The 14,677-nt window shown below is 39.0% G+C and overlaps 1 protein-coding gene across 1 annotated transcript in view; it reads left to right on the top strand.

The window, feature by feature from the left end:
- BCAS4 (breast carcinoma amplified sequence 4) overlaps positions 1-11,130 on the top strand; it is a 31,937-nt gene extending 20,807 nt beyond the window's left edge. The window contains exons 4-5 of the mRNA XM_019510243.1: positions 3,537-3,671; positions 9,794-11,130. Coding sequence (XP_019365788.1) covers positions 3,537-3,671; positions 9,794-9,814 — 156 coding nt within the window. The 3' untranslated portion in view covers positions 9,815-11,130. The remainder of the gene's footprint in view (positions 1-3,536; positions 3,672-9,793) is intronic.
- Positions 11,131-14,677: the final 3,547 nt, after the last annotated feature.

The following is a 14,677-nucleotide window of genomic DNA, read 5'->3' as shown; positions in this document are numbered from 1 at the left end:
ATTTATCTGTTTATTTTAAGAGGGTTATGTCTTCTGTGCACTGTTAGGCATATCCATTTCAGCCTGGTGATAACAGTCTTATGTAAGAATGTAAAAGATAGCTCTGCATTCCCTTCTTATATATCTCTTCTAGTGCTTGCTTGATCCTGAATGAGGGAAGCCAGTATGACTCACTTAGATGGTGCCCTCACTATATTTAGTGAGCAGTGTATTAAAATTTGTGTGTCAGCTAAGGGCAAGGTTGCCTCCGGGATGAATGTAATTAAAACATGACAAGATAAATCATATAATGTTTAATATCACTTTTAACTGATTCAGAGAAGTGGAAGAAGCTAAATGTTTATGGCATCAATTCCAGATGGGCAGTTCTCAAGCTTCAAGTCCAGCTGTGTGCAAAGTAGCAAATAACTTCCTCCAGCTGAGGTTTAGCTCCATGGGAGGACCATGGCAACTGATTTATTTGCATTGAAAGGGATATATTCCAAAGTAACCTTCCTGTAGTGTACAATTCTGTGCTTTGCCCTTTTATAAAGTCTTTCATCCAGGCAACTCTGTATTTTACACTTTAGATGGAGATCTCTGAAGTAGGTTGGTATTTTAATTTCTCAGATGGAGTGACTGGGACACAGAGTTTAAGGCTAAAATTATCAAAATAAAGTCCAAAATTATGGCTTGGGCACCTAGCTTGACTAATTTTCAGCAGTGTGTTGGGTTCCCTGCACTTTTGAAAACCAGAGAAGGGTCTACCATTGACTTAAAATGGTATTTTAAAAAAGGTGAATGGAGAGTGATGCGCCAATATCTCACTGATTTTTCTGGGAGGCTGGTATCTGACTCTTTTGCACTTCTGAAAATTCCACCTTACATCTATTTCAGTTTCTATCTTTGAAAATCTTGGGGAAGATAAATTACTTAGAATGATGAGGAAGTTATTGGGAGTGCCCCTGTCTTCTACTAAATGAGGGTATTCTTATAGATTCATAGACATTAGGGCTGAAAGGGACCTTGAAGACCATCAAGTCCAGCCCCCTGCCCCAGGGGCAGGAAGTCAGCTAAGGTCAAAGGAACCCAGCAAGATAAGTATCCACACATTTCTTTATATTTTCCTGTCTCATTTTTGGTTTTAACTGAATTTTTATGTTGATTTTGTTTTTTAAATAGCATAGTGTCTGGAGAGGCAAGGATTTTTGTGAGTGATATTAGACCCTGAACAAGGTGCCTTATACCCAAAAAGTTTGTCTGAAACTCTCCTAACCATGGAACTGGTCCAATAAAAGATATCACCCATAAAAATCCTCGCTTCTTGCACATTTCTTGGACCATCATGGCTTAGTGTTACTGTTTTTTGCTAGCTTGTAGCCAGCTTGAGGCCACAGTGTTTATTTCTTAATTAATAAGAATTAAGAAATTCTCTAAAATATTTTTCAGGCTTAGTAGATTATTTAACACTGGTACTCTAAAGATGACTAGCAAATTTACACCTAAAAGACACTAGTGCTGTCCTGATTTTACTTGGTTCTACAGGAAATAGAAAATGGATAATGTTTTCATTTTGGCATATGAGGGTTACACATTATCACCAATATTTAATATTCTTCAGACTGAATTTACCCTCAGTGACAGAGTTGGCTAATAACTTTGCTCTCAGGTGTTTGTATGGCTATTGTGGTGGGCAGAATGTGGTCCTGTTGCTGGAATTAAAATAACAATTCTGTTGGTGATACAAAAGCAGAAAACAGAATCTATCTTTCTCCTATAGCTGTGCAGGCTCAGCAGGGCTACCAGAGCAAAAAATAGCAGAACTCAATTTATGTCACTAAAGTGAGCAGAACCAACTCTAAATACACTCAGGGTATTGGCCTGTGGAATAAGAAAATGCCATTTATACAAACTTTCTTTATAGAATGGAACTATTTCTCAGAGCCCTGATTCAACAGAGCACTGAAGCATGTGCTTAACTCTAAGTACAGGACAAATTCCACTCACTTTAAGTGTCCTTGGTAGTCCAAGTGAAGCTAAGCATTTTAAGCATAAAAGTAGCCTTCAGTTAGAAAATAAGAAATGAATCATTTGAGCTGGTTTAAACTTTTTTTATAAATTTGTTCCAAAGACAAGGTAATTTGGAATGTGAGAGAGACTCCTTTCTCTGGCATCAGGGAAACAGGTTTCCCTTTAATAATGCTGCAGTTTTGCTCGGAGGCTTTTTTTTTGGCATATCAAAGCAGGTTAATGCCTCACATTGATTAAAATTGATTAAATACCAGTCTGCTCCCTAACATTACCCACTATAATGGCACTAATCTGAGAGCACAAGATTGAATTGGCAATTTGAGCAGTAGTTAATGTTTTAATTACAATTTAAGTTTAAAGCTTATCATCCATGGAAACTTCCAAAAAAAGAAAATTAACTTGGACTATCAAGAGCAGAGAAGCGAAAGGGAAGACAGTTGTTTAGTAGTTAAAGGAGAAAAAGAGAGACGTCTGGATTTTAATCGTGGTTTTACCACTGATGCACTTTCTGACCCCAGGTGATTATCCTACCTGCGCTTCCCTGCCTCTAAAATGGGTTAATACTTGCCCCAAAGGGAGTGTATGAAACTTAATTGTTTAACACCGCATTTTATAAAAGTACCAACTATAGTTCAAGACTAGGAAACTTGCTCAATTTTTGTATCTCTTCCTGTTCTAACTTCTGCCAAAACTAGGAGGGCTGTGTATTTTAGCCCTCTTATAATGCATGCTAAACAACCCTCTTGATCAGAGTTGTACCCTTGGACTCTCTCTGTAGATGACTGAGTGTAGCTCCCTTCTTAAATGTGTCTCCAGTTGTGTTACTAGATAAAGCTGTTGCTGCTCTTTTCCTAGAAGAGTAACATTCATGGCCACAGTCACTGTTGGGGACCCCATTTGCACTGGGTTTTAGACAAACCTAAAGAGCTTTTAACTTTAAACTGTTCCATTAATTTTGCCTCACAGCAGTAGTGAGTGTAGGGAAGAGTGTTGTAGCTGAATTTAGTTTTAGTGATTGCTCTTTGGGATCAAATTATTTCCAAAATCCTATTCTAATTGTTGTCTTGTACCCTGACTCAGTGGGATGGTCAGTTGATAGGTGGAGAGTGATACTTTATTTTCTTTGTTTTCAGTGGTAGGGAAAAAAAAGTTGTATATGTGAGTGTCACTTGACTACAGGTAAGAAAGAGGTCTTCTCATCATATAAATTAAAACAGGATTTTAATAACCTGACTTGCAGGTAAAAGCTGGTTGTGTCATTTTTAGACAGCATATGAGCAACATTGTGCTCTTGAAGTGTGTGGAAAATCTGTCCCTAATTTTTTTTCTCTCTAGTCAGTTCCTCTGAATGGCTATAGGTGGAGTCCACACTTGAAAACACATTCCTGGGAATACTGATGCTAGTAATAGCTTATTCTGATTTCTTGCTAATGCTGTTTCTTGAACTGACTGTCTGTAATGAGGGAGGTGTTGAAACACAAAGCAGATGTGTTAGTTCTCATTAGATGTTTCCCACTGCCCCACAGGCATTTGTTAAAATGGTTGGACACCACGTTTCCTTCCTAGAAGAACAAGTGCTTGAAGCAGAGAAGACCCATGGCAACTTTCCTCACTCTGTTCGCAAACTACTTCAGTCTGCCACTATCCCCATTTTTAAAAATGTAAGTATTTGAAAGGTTTTTGTAGCTGTCAGAAATGCCCTTTCCTCCACCTTTCCCACTGGACCTGAAAGCCTTTGATGTTAGTAGGGAATGCTGCAAATATAAAAAGGGAATGTAACTAACTTTTGCAATAGAAATAAGGAAAATATTTATCTTTGTAGTGAAATGGTCTAACTGCTCTTTACTACCTTTTCAAAGTCATTGTGCGGTGGTGCTGTGGTAGTGTTAAATTGCAGAGATGTCTATTTCAGAGATGGATAAAAAAACCATTGCTCTGTGTGTGTGTTGGGTGTGGGGGGAGGTGTACAAGCGTTTAGGTGGCAGTGTAATCTATATGTCATCCTGGAATGAAAGGTGCTCTGTAAGCATAAGTTGTTTTTGACTATTTAGTCAATCTTCATATTGCAGTTTTATGACAGCTTGTGTTGCAATTACATTCTCTCTGGGGACCAGCACTAGAAGGGGATGAGATGCAATCACTTTGCCAGTGAGTTTTGAATGTTAAGACTTGGGAATCCTGAGCTCCATTCCAGGCTCAGGAGGGAAAGTGCTTTACGAGGCAAAGAGTCTTTCCCCTCACCACATCTTATCCCTTCTGTCCCAGTCTTCACCAAGTCTGTCTCTGTGCCAGCCCTATCCATTGTGGGAATAGTGAGTACACAGTCTGGTCAGTATATAAGACTGGTATGGGAATGGAATGTAATGGTGCAGTCTTTGGAGGATTTAGCTGTCAAACTTTGGGTATCTCCATACTGTTTGTGTGAACTATGATTTTTTTTTGTGTTAAAATTCATGAATTGGCCAAATTTGGTCACGCTTTCACAAGAACATTTAAGGCCACATCTTTGGCCATAGGACAAGCCTTTGCAACTTTCAACCACCAGCTCTGAAGTATGGACAGACTAGAACTCCTCTAGCTAGTTGGAAGAATTTTAACACTGAACAGATTATACGTTTCTTTGAAGTAGCTGAACTGTTTTTACTGAAACGTCCCAAAAAATCAGCCTGAAAAGTTTTGGTGCAAATTGTTAAAATTTGTTAGAATTTTAAGGAATAGAAAATAGGATCTAATTCTGGACCCTAATGACAACAACCTAAGTGCCTGTAAAATGATGTACTTCTGCCAGAAGCATGCAGGCAAGAACAAGGACTATCATACTATAATGATGTGCTGTCAGTGGTTCTGGTTTGTGCATCTCCAGAATGTAAACTTTCACAGAGTACTCTGCTTTCCAGTTTAAGCCCCATTTGATACCCAGCATTGTCCCTCAAAAGGCTCTTTATCTCCTTCCTTAGACCTGTTGTTCTTCTTCCTCCAGTACTTGCATAACTCTCCTGATCACCATCATCCTCGTGAGTGTCATGATGTAGAGACCCAGCAGCTCTGCTAATCCTCTCTGCTGACAGTCACGTTCCACTGAATGACAAATTTGCACCTCCTGGGATTATCACTTCCATAAAATCCTCAAATGATACTTGAACTCAGCAGCATCCTAAATGGCTGAGCACCTTCAGGAATGGGGAAAGTAGAAGCCACGATCTGTTTTGGCATCCTGTAAGTTGGGCAGGTGTTGGAGGCAGGTCTAACATATTTCACCGGTTCTGAAATGGCTGGCTGCCCAAATTCGTGCCAGCCCAGGAAGCACTAGAGACAGGGGATGCAGTGGCTGCATTTCTCCTAAGAAAAATGAGGCTTGTTCATTTTTTTCTAGGCAGGAATAGTGCTGTTGCACACACAAGGAAAATATGACGTAATAGAACACCAGAAAATCTACTTTAGATACTGAATGTAGACTTTCTGGGATCCAATCTAATGCTTTAATCATAGGATCACCCTCCTTCAGAAATAAGGACCAATGGCCAGATTGAAGCTGAAGGACAGGAGTAACAGCTAGACAATGAGAACTTGTACCTGAGTTCTCTGAAGGAATGGCAGTTTAAATTCTTGCTGTTACAGAGCTTAAGAACCCTGTGGGTGTGTCACTGGCCCTGCTTAACAGTTAAGCATCTCCATCCCTATCTGCTGAAAAGCACTGCAAGGACAGACAGAGCTCTAGTCATGCAGTTAGGAACAGAAAGTGTGTGTTTGCAAACTACCATTGTTACTATTTTTCAGGCTTTATTATAATCCTTCTCACTGGGCAGGTTGAATGTAGAAGCAGCTTCTTTATTTTTGCTATATTAACCTTCAAAATAACTGAGGCTGTTCATCTGTGTACCGAAGTAGTTGTTTGCAGTATTGTAATTCCATTGACTTTTCAGAATTACTAATGCAGGAATCAGCTATACTGAGCCAAGAGTTAAAAATTTTATAGTGGAGTATTTTGTTGACATAGATTTCAGTCCTCGATGTGTGGGCATCTACGAGAATAGTCTGTCTTACAATTTTATTCAAAATGCAGTTCAGTTGAATCCATTTGTTCTTCCTCTTGTCCCATATTATGTGAGTGTATGTATACTCTCTAGTGCTCTATCTTGCTCAGAGTATAGGATATATTTTTGCTATGGTTTCAGAAAAGGCTGAAATTCTCCCAAAATTTATGGCATTGTCTTATTTGAGCAGTGCCATGAGTTTTCTTTGTGTTTTACATTCCTCCCTTCTCCTGCTCCTTTAAATTACCTATTACTTTTAAATTCTCAGTAGGTCTTCATTCAGGAATTTATCGAATGCATATTTGCAGACAACTCTGTAAATGGTTTTATACCAAACAATTTATAAAGATACATAGCTGTGCAAAATTGAGCGGTTTCAGAATATAGTAGCCCATGAGGGAATTATCTTTGAAGTTATAGAACAAAGGAAATGTGTTTTCCCATAAAGTTTTCTCCCAGAAGGAAAGTTTCGAGCCCTGGTGACCTCTAAAGGTGCCAACACCAGCAGGTAAATTAAAAGGATCCAACACTTACTTTATTTTAAAGTCTCATGATCTTCAAGCCAACATCATGATATTGGACACTTAATTCATGGTTTCTGGGGATCTGACTCATAATTATTTATTTATTTTACTGGTCTGGATTAGCAAAACTGGAAACCTTTTCAACTGTATGATACTCTTAATATCTTGACTGGCCTACTTTTGTATCAGTGTGACGGTTACAGTTTTGGTACAAAAAAAGATTCATGCCCCTGTCTTCCTGTTCAGCATGTGGAAGCTAGGATGGAAGTAGTTCTGGAAAGATATAAAAGGGAGGTAAAAGCTATTAGCCATAATTTATATCTTATGCAATTTCTTGCCATTTGCACTTTAGAAAACAAAATCTTTTAAATTGAAAGTTTAAAATTTGGCCCCAAATTTTGTAAAACAATTGTTGAAAAGATACAAAAAAACCCCAGTCAAAATATCCATAATCTCTGTTAAATTCTATGGAGATATATGCTTTTTTTAAGCAAACAATAAAACTTCCCCTTCTGTATTTTCAATTTAAATATAGCAGCCGGGTATCTGAAAGTGAAGCCAACTGTTTATTAAATAATTGAAAACAGCTTTTTTAGTTTTCCTGGTCAAATCTGAGACATGCCAAAAGGGAAAATTAAAAACAGTGCCTCCTTCAGGATTTTTTGTCCATCCAAAAGAAAAAAAAGAAGGAAAATAGTCATAAGCCTGTTTTTGAAAAAATATCTTTTTAGATCACTTCTCATAATAATGTAAATAAACATGTTTATTTACTCATGATTTCTTTTTAACTTAAATAGAAAAAGATTTCTTTTTTCCCCCCTTACTCCCAGCATGACCAAAACATCATTAGTATATTTAGCTTTGTGTTGCACTATCAAGTAGTAGGTACATGTTCCTGGAATAATCATGAATTAATGCTGTCTCATTTTCTTTGAAATAACTTTCAAGTTAATATTAAGGTGTATTAATTTCAAGTGCCAGGAGCTTGGTAATTATTGATGATGATCTTCCTTTTTATGAATTTTCAGAATTTTTCATTAGATTCAGTAAGATAGAAAAAGACTGTTTCCTTTCCACTAATATTGTAATGTTATCTCTACTGTAGCAGCTGATTATCTTGGTTTTCATTCCCTTGCCTAGGCTGAGGTGCTTGCTACCCTTTCCTGACACTGAGGAGCAATGCTGTTTTTCTCAGTGGTGCTGACTGGGAAGTTGGCTGGCCCAGGGAATTGATAATGGGATGCCAAGTTGTGCCGTTGTGCTGCGTCATGAGTTCAGTTATTGTGGTAGTAACTACAAGTCATTGTTTTGATGTGATCTGAGTACCTGAGATAGAGATCCAAGAGGTGCAATTCTTATTGTGGTTGTCTATGTACAATGGATTGATGAGTCCAGTCCAGATTCTGTCTGGCACTCTCCCAAGAGGCCAGGCTGAATCTCTGGATTTGCCCTTTAGAACAGAGGCCAAGGCTCAAGTGGACCAAGAGACTGAATGCTGTTCTCTGTATTGGAAGCAGGGTTTTGCTTAACAGAGAACATCTTTGCCAAGTTCTTTAGTTGAATAAGTATTTATGTTTTTTTCCATTTGCTTTTTGCTGTTAGGCAGAGGAATAAGAATTGCTTCTCAGGCATTGGTCATGTCATAATCATTGCAGATCATCTTTAAAATGTAATCTCAGAGTGCATGTTCTGTGTATGTCAGGATCACATTTGCATCGTCTTTTCTATTGCATACTTAAGACTTCATAACAAGAAGCATAGCCTCTTGCTTAAACCAGGGAGTTGGGAGACATTGGTTCGATTTCTGCTTTTGCTGCAGACACTCGGAACAAATCACTTCACCCCTTTGTGCCCTACGTTACGCTCACACAGATGAGGGTGATGGTACTGCCTTCATAGGATGTTGCTTAATATTTGTAAAGCATGATAAGAGAGAAAATGAGGCCTGGATTTTCATAACTAAGAGCCCGAGGCTAAGCTTCAGTGTCCATGTTTAGGTACCTGCTTAATTTTTAAAGTGCCAGCTGTTACTGACCCCTCTGGAAGCTGTTGGTTGCTTGGCAGTTTGAAAATCATCTACATGCCTAAATATGGAAGAGTTTAGCTTTTAGGTTTCTTGTTTTGAAAATCCTAACTTTAAAGGCTTTGTCAACTACTGTTGCAAAATCCAGACACTGTCATATAACAAATGAATAAAAACTGATAAAAAAGAGCTTAGTCTACAGACAGATACTGCCTAGGTTAGCACCTTGCTTTCTTCTGCATTGCTTAACTTGCTCTTAAACTATAATCGCATCTCCCCCAAGAAAGGCTTGAGCTCCTGGCTCCATATGTAGAGACTGATAAAAAAGCACCTTTCTATAAGCAGAAATGATCTGTGCCAGAAAGTGGAAACCCAACCTCTGCTTGTAGTGAGCTCCTCCTGTACAGCTTGAGGTCATTGAATCTGTTCATTAATATTGTTGAGGTTTAAACAGGCTTTCCAGGGAATGGTTTACTAGGCTTTGATGCTAATTTTTGAGGGACAGAAAAAAAATCTTGTTTTTTAAATCTCAGTAAAAAATGTTGTTCTGTGCAGAATTAAGTTAGAGTTAGCTGCAATGGCAGAAAAGAGACATTAACTGACTCCAGGGAAAGCAAGAAGTGAATGCCCAACCTCTTTCCAAGGCTGCAGCTTTGGGGGATGCAGCAAGCTGCTTGTACTATTGATTAAACATTTGCATGTTATACATTCTGCTCTGCACATGCGTGCCTTCTGGGGTGGGGGGGAGTAATTCCTTGATCTGTATCAGATTCCCTTTCTCCATGCAGTTACATGTGTTTCTACCCTCCATCTAAGTCTTCGTTAGGTAGGTTATATGCACTGTACTTTCTAAAACCACGCATAAAAAGTACTTACCTAGCACTTGCCTCTGTAAAGATGGATCAGGCCCTGACTCATGAAACCTGCGCTGCCCTAGTTACTTGAAAGAACAAAACCAGACTGCAGTATCTTCAGACCTAGATGCCCTCAGGCCAGCAGAACAGCATGTTGAGAAAAGGTGCTGTTAAGTTGGTCTCTTAACAGCATGGCACAACTAGACTTTGCCCTGTTTGTCCCATTTCCTTCCTATGACAATGTAATCATTTATATTTCTAGTGCTAATCAACACACTCTCATCTTGAGTTGGAACGACTGTCATTTTTCTCTTCTACAAATTTAATTATTTTGCCCTTATTTTCTAGGTCTTGGATTTCCTTGATTAATTTGTGCTCTACCCTGGAGCCAGCTCCATCATGGGTCAGATTTTGTTGAGAAACAGAACCTTGCTGCAAATTCCATTTGAGATTTGTGACCCTAATGTATTGGGTTATAGTCCACTGAGAGAACCGCTTCCTTACCAGCCTGAGTTGTGGTGAACTTGTACAGAAACTTAGTTGTACCATATTTCCTTTGTTTTTTCTTCCCACTATGGTGCCCTCTTCCAATTACTTCTATAACTATTGCATTTTATAGTGGAGTGTTCTCAGAAAATCATGCAAAGAAACTGTAGTCTCTACCTGACAAAGGCACTGTTTTCAGCATGACCGGTATGTCTGACTGTGCATAACCATGGAGGTGCACAAAAATGTGACCTTTGAACTGCTTTGGTGTACATTTCTAGCTTTTAAAACAATGTTGTTCATGCTATAGTGTAGTGCATAACAGGCCCCATTGAGATCAGGGCTCTATACTGCTAGCCACCATACTAGTAACAGATCTAGATAGAAACATATAGCAACAGTCCCTGCCTCTAGGATCTTACAGTGTAAACAGGCTAGACAAAACAGGGTGGGAGAATGAAGGGAAATTGGGGCATAAAGGGAATTTACTCAGGCACTGAGGCACAGGGAGAAAAAGCAACTTGCCCAAACCAGAATATCTATGGCATAACCTGCAGTTAAACTTATCACCCAAGTCCTAGTGCTGCAGTTACAAGACAATCCCACCACCACACTTCTTGTCTGTTTTGCCTTCATAATGTGCTAAATATGTTGCACTTTTCATTTGAGGCTGTCTCATAGTTAACAAGTGGTGAATAACCTGAACAAAAGAGATATGTGAAGCAGGTAAAATTCTTCCCCTTTTATAAACAGATGAATTGTAAATTAGTGGCAGAGCCAAGAATTAAAATCTCAACACCAGGTATTCCACTTCCTGTAATTTCTCTATTACAATTGGACATGAACATGACAGGAAGGAAAGTTGAAATGGAGCTTCTAGTTTTATTTGATACTAACTTATAACTCGTTTTCATGTTGTTGGATCATAACATTATTTTGAAGTGATGCACAAACAGAAATGACCTTTCTTATAAATCAGATTACTTTCTACAAGTGGTTTCTGGAAGTGTATTTTAGGTTAGGAAGAATTACATACAATGCATCTCCAGTAAAATAAGATCCTAATCCTGTGCAAACACTCTCAAATGAAAGTAATTTTGGGTGTATATATGTATGTGTGTGACATTACTTAGTGAATTATTTTCTGCAGAAACAGAGCCTAAATAAGAGCTCTTACAGCAGGAATTGATTTGTATTGTTTTTTTAATAAAATATTTTAACCATCAAACAGTACATAAGTGCAGATGTTGCATCTACTATACCTATCATTTACAGCTTGGCCTCTTTAAAGAAGGTAATTTGCGTGCTTTATATTCAGAAAGGATCCATTATATATTGTAATAAATGATAACCCTTACAAAATAACTTCTCCATACACAAAAATAACCATCAAATCTGTAAAAAATATGCCTATATAAGGGACAACAAGGACAAGATCAAAAAAGCAAAGAATGAGAGGAAGTTGTTCTGTCACGTCCAAAGTTTCTTGTATTCTAGGATAAGAAAAGCGACTAAGTCAATAGAAGGGTGATATAATGTCTACCCAGGTACTTTCTGGAGAATGTTGACTTCATAGTTTTGCTCCTAGGAAAGCTGAAATCTAACTTTAGCCCTGCGGCAGGGTCTGGTTTATGGAGTTTATTACAACCTTCCTGTCTCCCTCTCCCCCAGCTTCTCACAGATGTCCAATTACCTCCCCTCACACTATTTCCTCCATCTCCAGTGGCTTAGTGCTGCCACTTAAACATTTTTTACTTGTTTTGGGCAGACAGCACCTTTTAAAGGCATTTTTAATTCTTGTTTCTGACTCTCAGTATTTGTTTGTACCTTGTCACTTTACCTTTTTTGGGGAGCCAGAGGACAAGGAGGATGGACACCTGGATTAAGAAAACAGTTGTGTTCACATGTGTGTGGTTATAAGATGTACAGAGAGTAGGTGTCCATAACAAAGAGCAAATAATACAAGCTTCAGTAGAAAATAAACAGACGGGAGTATTAAAAGGTGATTGTAGAGTATTGTGGCATCTGTCTTCAGGAGTGGGGAATCTCTGGCAGTGGAACTTCTCTGTAGAAGTTTTAAAATAACACATTTTTAATGGCATTCTTTTCAGAAATTGGTATCTGTATGTTGTATTTTAAATCCTAATTATGGGTTTACATCTTCTGAAGTTGTTCTCTGTGTCGGCTTGCTTGGTAAAGGGTAGGATCTGTTCCAGAAAGGAAAGTGCAATGACAAACTCAATGTAAAGAAAAAAAAGATTATTATCAACTGACTGTCTTAGTTTAACCTACAGCCGGTTCCCACGAAAATAGTTGCACCAGGGATGACTTTAGCCCATTGTGGTTCTGAAAAATAGCACAATGCCACTCAAGGTCTTGCTTGTTTAAATGGTGTAATAGGAAATGTATACTGGTTGGCTTTTTCATTTTTTCCCCAGAATCAAAATTATCACATGCTAAGGAATCTGTTTCCTATTACATTTTGTAAAGGGCCTAAAACATTAGTGGGACATTGGGATCTTTTTTCAAAATGTATTCAATATTTTTTTTTCAAAATATGTTGAGAAAATAACAAATCTAAAAGATAGGAAGAGGGCAATAAAGAAGGAACTGAAACAGGACAACTTCTTGCACAATATAGTAAACATCTGGAATCGGTGAATAGTTGGGGGTAATTGAAGTGATGGAAACTAAATGAGTTCAAGAGACACCTAGATTCATTGATGGAGAAGAAGGGTTGTTGAGTGGCCTGTCATAAAAGCAGGGAAGTGTTTTTGAGACAGAGTTGTTGGTCTCCTCTCCTGAATGTCTTGTGTTCTTCCAGTCAGATGACGACAGCATTATGAAACCGCTCTCTTTTCTTTTCAGTCAGCAGTGCAGGCTTGTTTTGTGCCATTGTTTTGGTTGTTGTCATGATGTTTTGTTCGCATGATATTTTGCTTTACTCTTAACCACTGGAAAAGTTAGATCTTAAAGATACTTTATCAAAATCTCATTGTGGTGGTTGACATTGGGAATGTGTTTGTGGAATACCAAAGAAATTAAATTACATTCTAGTCTTTCAAAGTCTGGATGGTTCTGGGGACTGATAATGAGGCACAGATTGTCTTAGCCAGAGATTACAGGTTCAGAGCCCTTGCAGTGACTTAGGCTCAATTAGGTGAGACTGTTTGAGCCAAGTTTTGGCAACGTGTGAAAGGAGATTGACAGGTGTCCACATAATGTAAAACACGTTGCCGCATGGTGCTCCATGCCCTCTTCCGTTGGCTGTCTCTGCAAGGATCTTTTTGGGAGAGATATCTTTTTCTGAAGTAACTGTATAGTTGGGAGTGAAGTTTGTCAAACTTTTGGGCATACACTGACCTTCCTCAGATCTTGAAAGACAGTGCGTGCCCAAAAGCTTGTCAAACTTCCCTCCCAACTATCAAGTCGGTCCAAGAAAATATATCCAAGAAATCCCTCTCAGCGACACTCTAACTCTACTGGAGAGAGACTTGCTGTGCAGGTGGTCCCTCCAGGTTAGGGTCAAGGTCCACAGACAAGTGGCAGATCACCCTTCTGCTGGTCACAGTCCTCCTGGGCTACTGACAGCATGTCAGACACCAGAGCTGCCAGTCCTGAACTTTTCTGAGTACTCCACTTAACACACCCAGACTTTGAAAAGAGTAAAAAGCATATATGAGATTTTGTTGCTGGTAGGGAGTTATCAGACTCCCACTTTGTGGTTGGTAACTTCCTGGATACACATTCTTTGAGGATGTATCCAATCTAGCATTTTCCTGTAGGACCTCTTGCTGCAGTAATGAAGTATTCAGATGCTTTCTATGGACAGTTACTATGCCACATTCAGGTTTTGAAGTCCATTTAGTGCCCTAAGTGTCCAAGGATATCTTTTACTAGTTGAGAAGATTCACTGCTGTCCTTACAGCCTTCTCGATTGTAACCCAGGCTTCAGGGAAAACAAAGCCCAAGCGCCTTCACACTTCATACAGGTTAGAAGTTTGTCTCCCTTTCTTTAAAAAAAAAAAGAAAAGTTTCCATCAATATGAGCTGTAAAATTATATAAGTCTCCATGCGTGCGCACAGGGGGAAATGTTGTGTCTGCTGGTATCTGTTTTTGGCTGGGGATTATGGCCATTTTCTGTGGTTGGTGAGCAGTTTTGCCTGTGATGTAATGGCTGTAGAGGTGCCGTCCTCCCTTTCCGCCTGTAGGAGTCGTGGTAACGAGCCATTCTGCAACACAGACGCACACGCACACTCGCAGTATGTTGCCCTTCCCCCACCCCTTTTCACAGTGCTGCTCCCTGAGGCAAATTTCTTGCTGTCTGGAGTATCAAACATGCACGGGCGCTTTCCTTTTTTTCTCCCTCCCTCTCTCTTTTGGGGGGATTTTCCTGCATAGTTATTACAGAGCAGCAATAGCTGAAAAGACAATTTCACCGTGGCTCTGTTCTCCAGTGGTAAGCAGTCACATGTGTGTAGAATAAATAAATAAACCCATAGCTTATGGTTAAGAGAGGCCAGGGATTTTTGGTTTTTCCCCCCTCCCCCCCCCCCTTTTTTTGAAGTGCCTTTACTCGGCATTCACATTTTTTTTTCCTGTGGTAAAAATGCAACATGAGCAGATGGCAAGTATTAACACAAAATACAGTGCCTGCTAGAAGTTGATTTAACAATGCTCTAGGTTTCTGTCACTGGCTTTCAGTTAGTTAAGTAGTGTTTACAAGTTAATGAATTTGTTCCACT

The sequence above is a fragment of the Gavialis gangeticus genome, unplaced genomic scaffold, assembly GCF_001723915.1.
Source record: "Gavialis gangeticus isolate Ggan-Ray unplaced genomic scaffold, GavGan_comp1, whole genome shotgun sequence".
Classification (NCBI taxonomy): domain Eukaryota; kingdom Metazoa; phylum Chordata; order Crocodylia; family Gavialidae; genus Gavialis; species Gavialis gangeticus.
The sequence above is the reverse complement of the archived record's forward strand: the minus strand, read 5'-3'. Positions and strand labels throughout refer to the sequence as shown.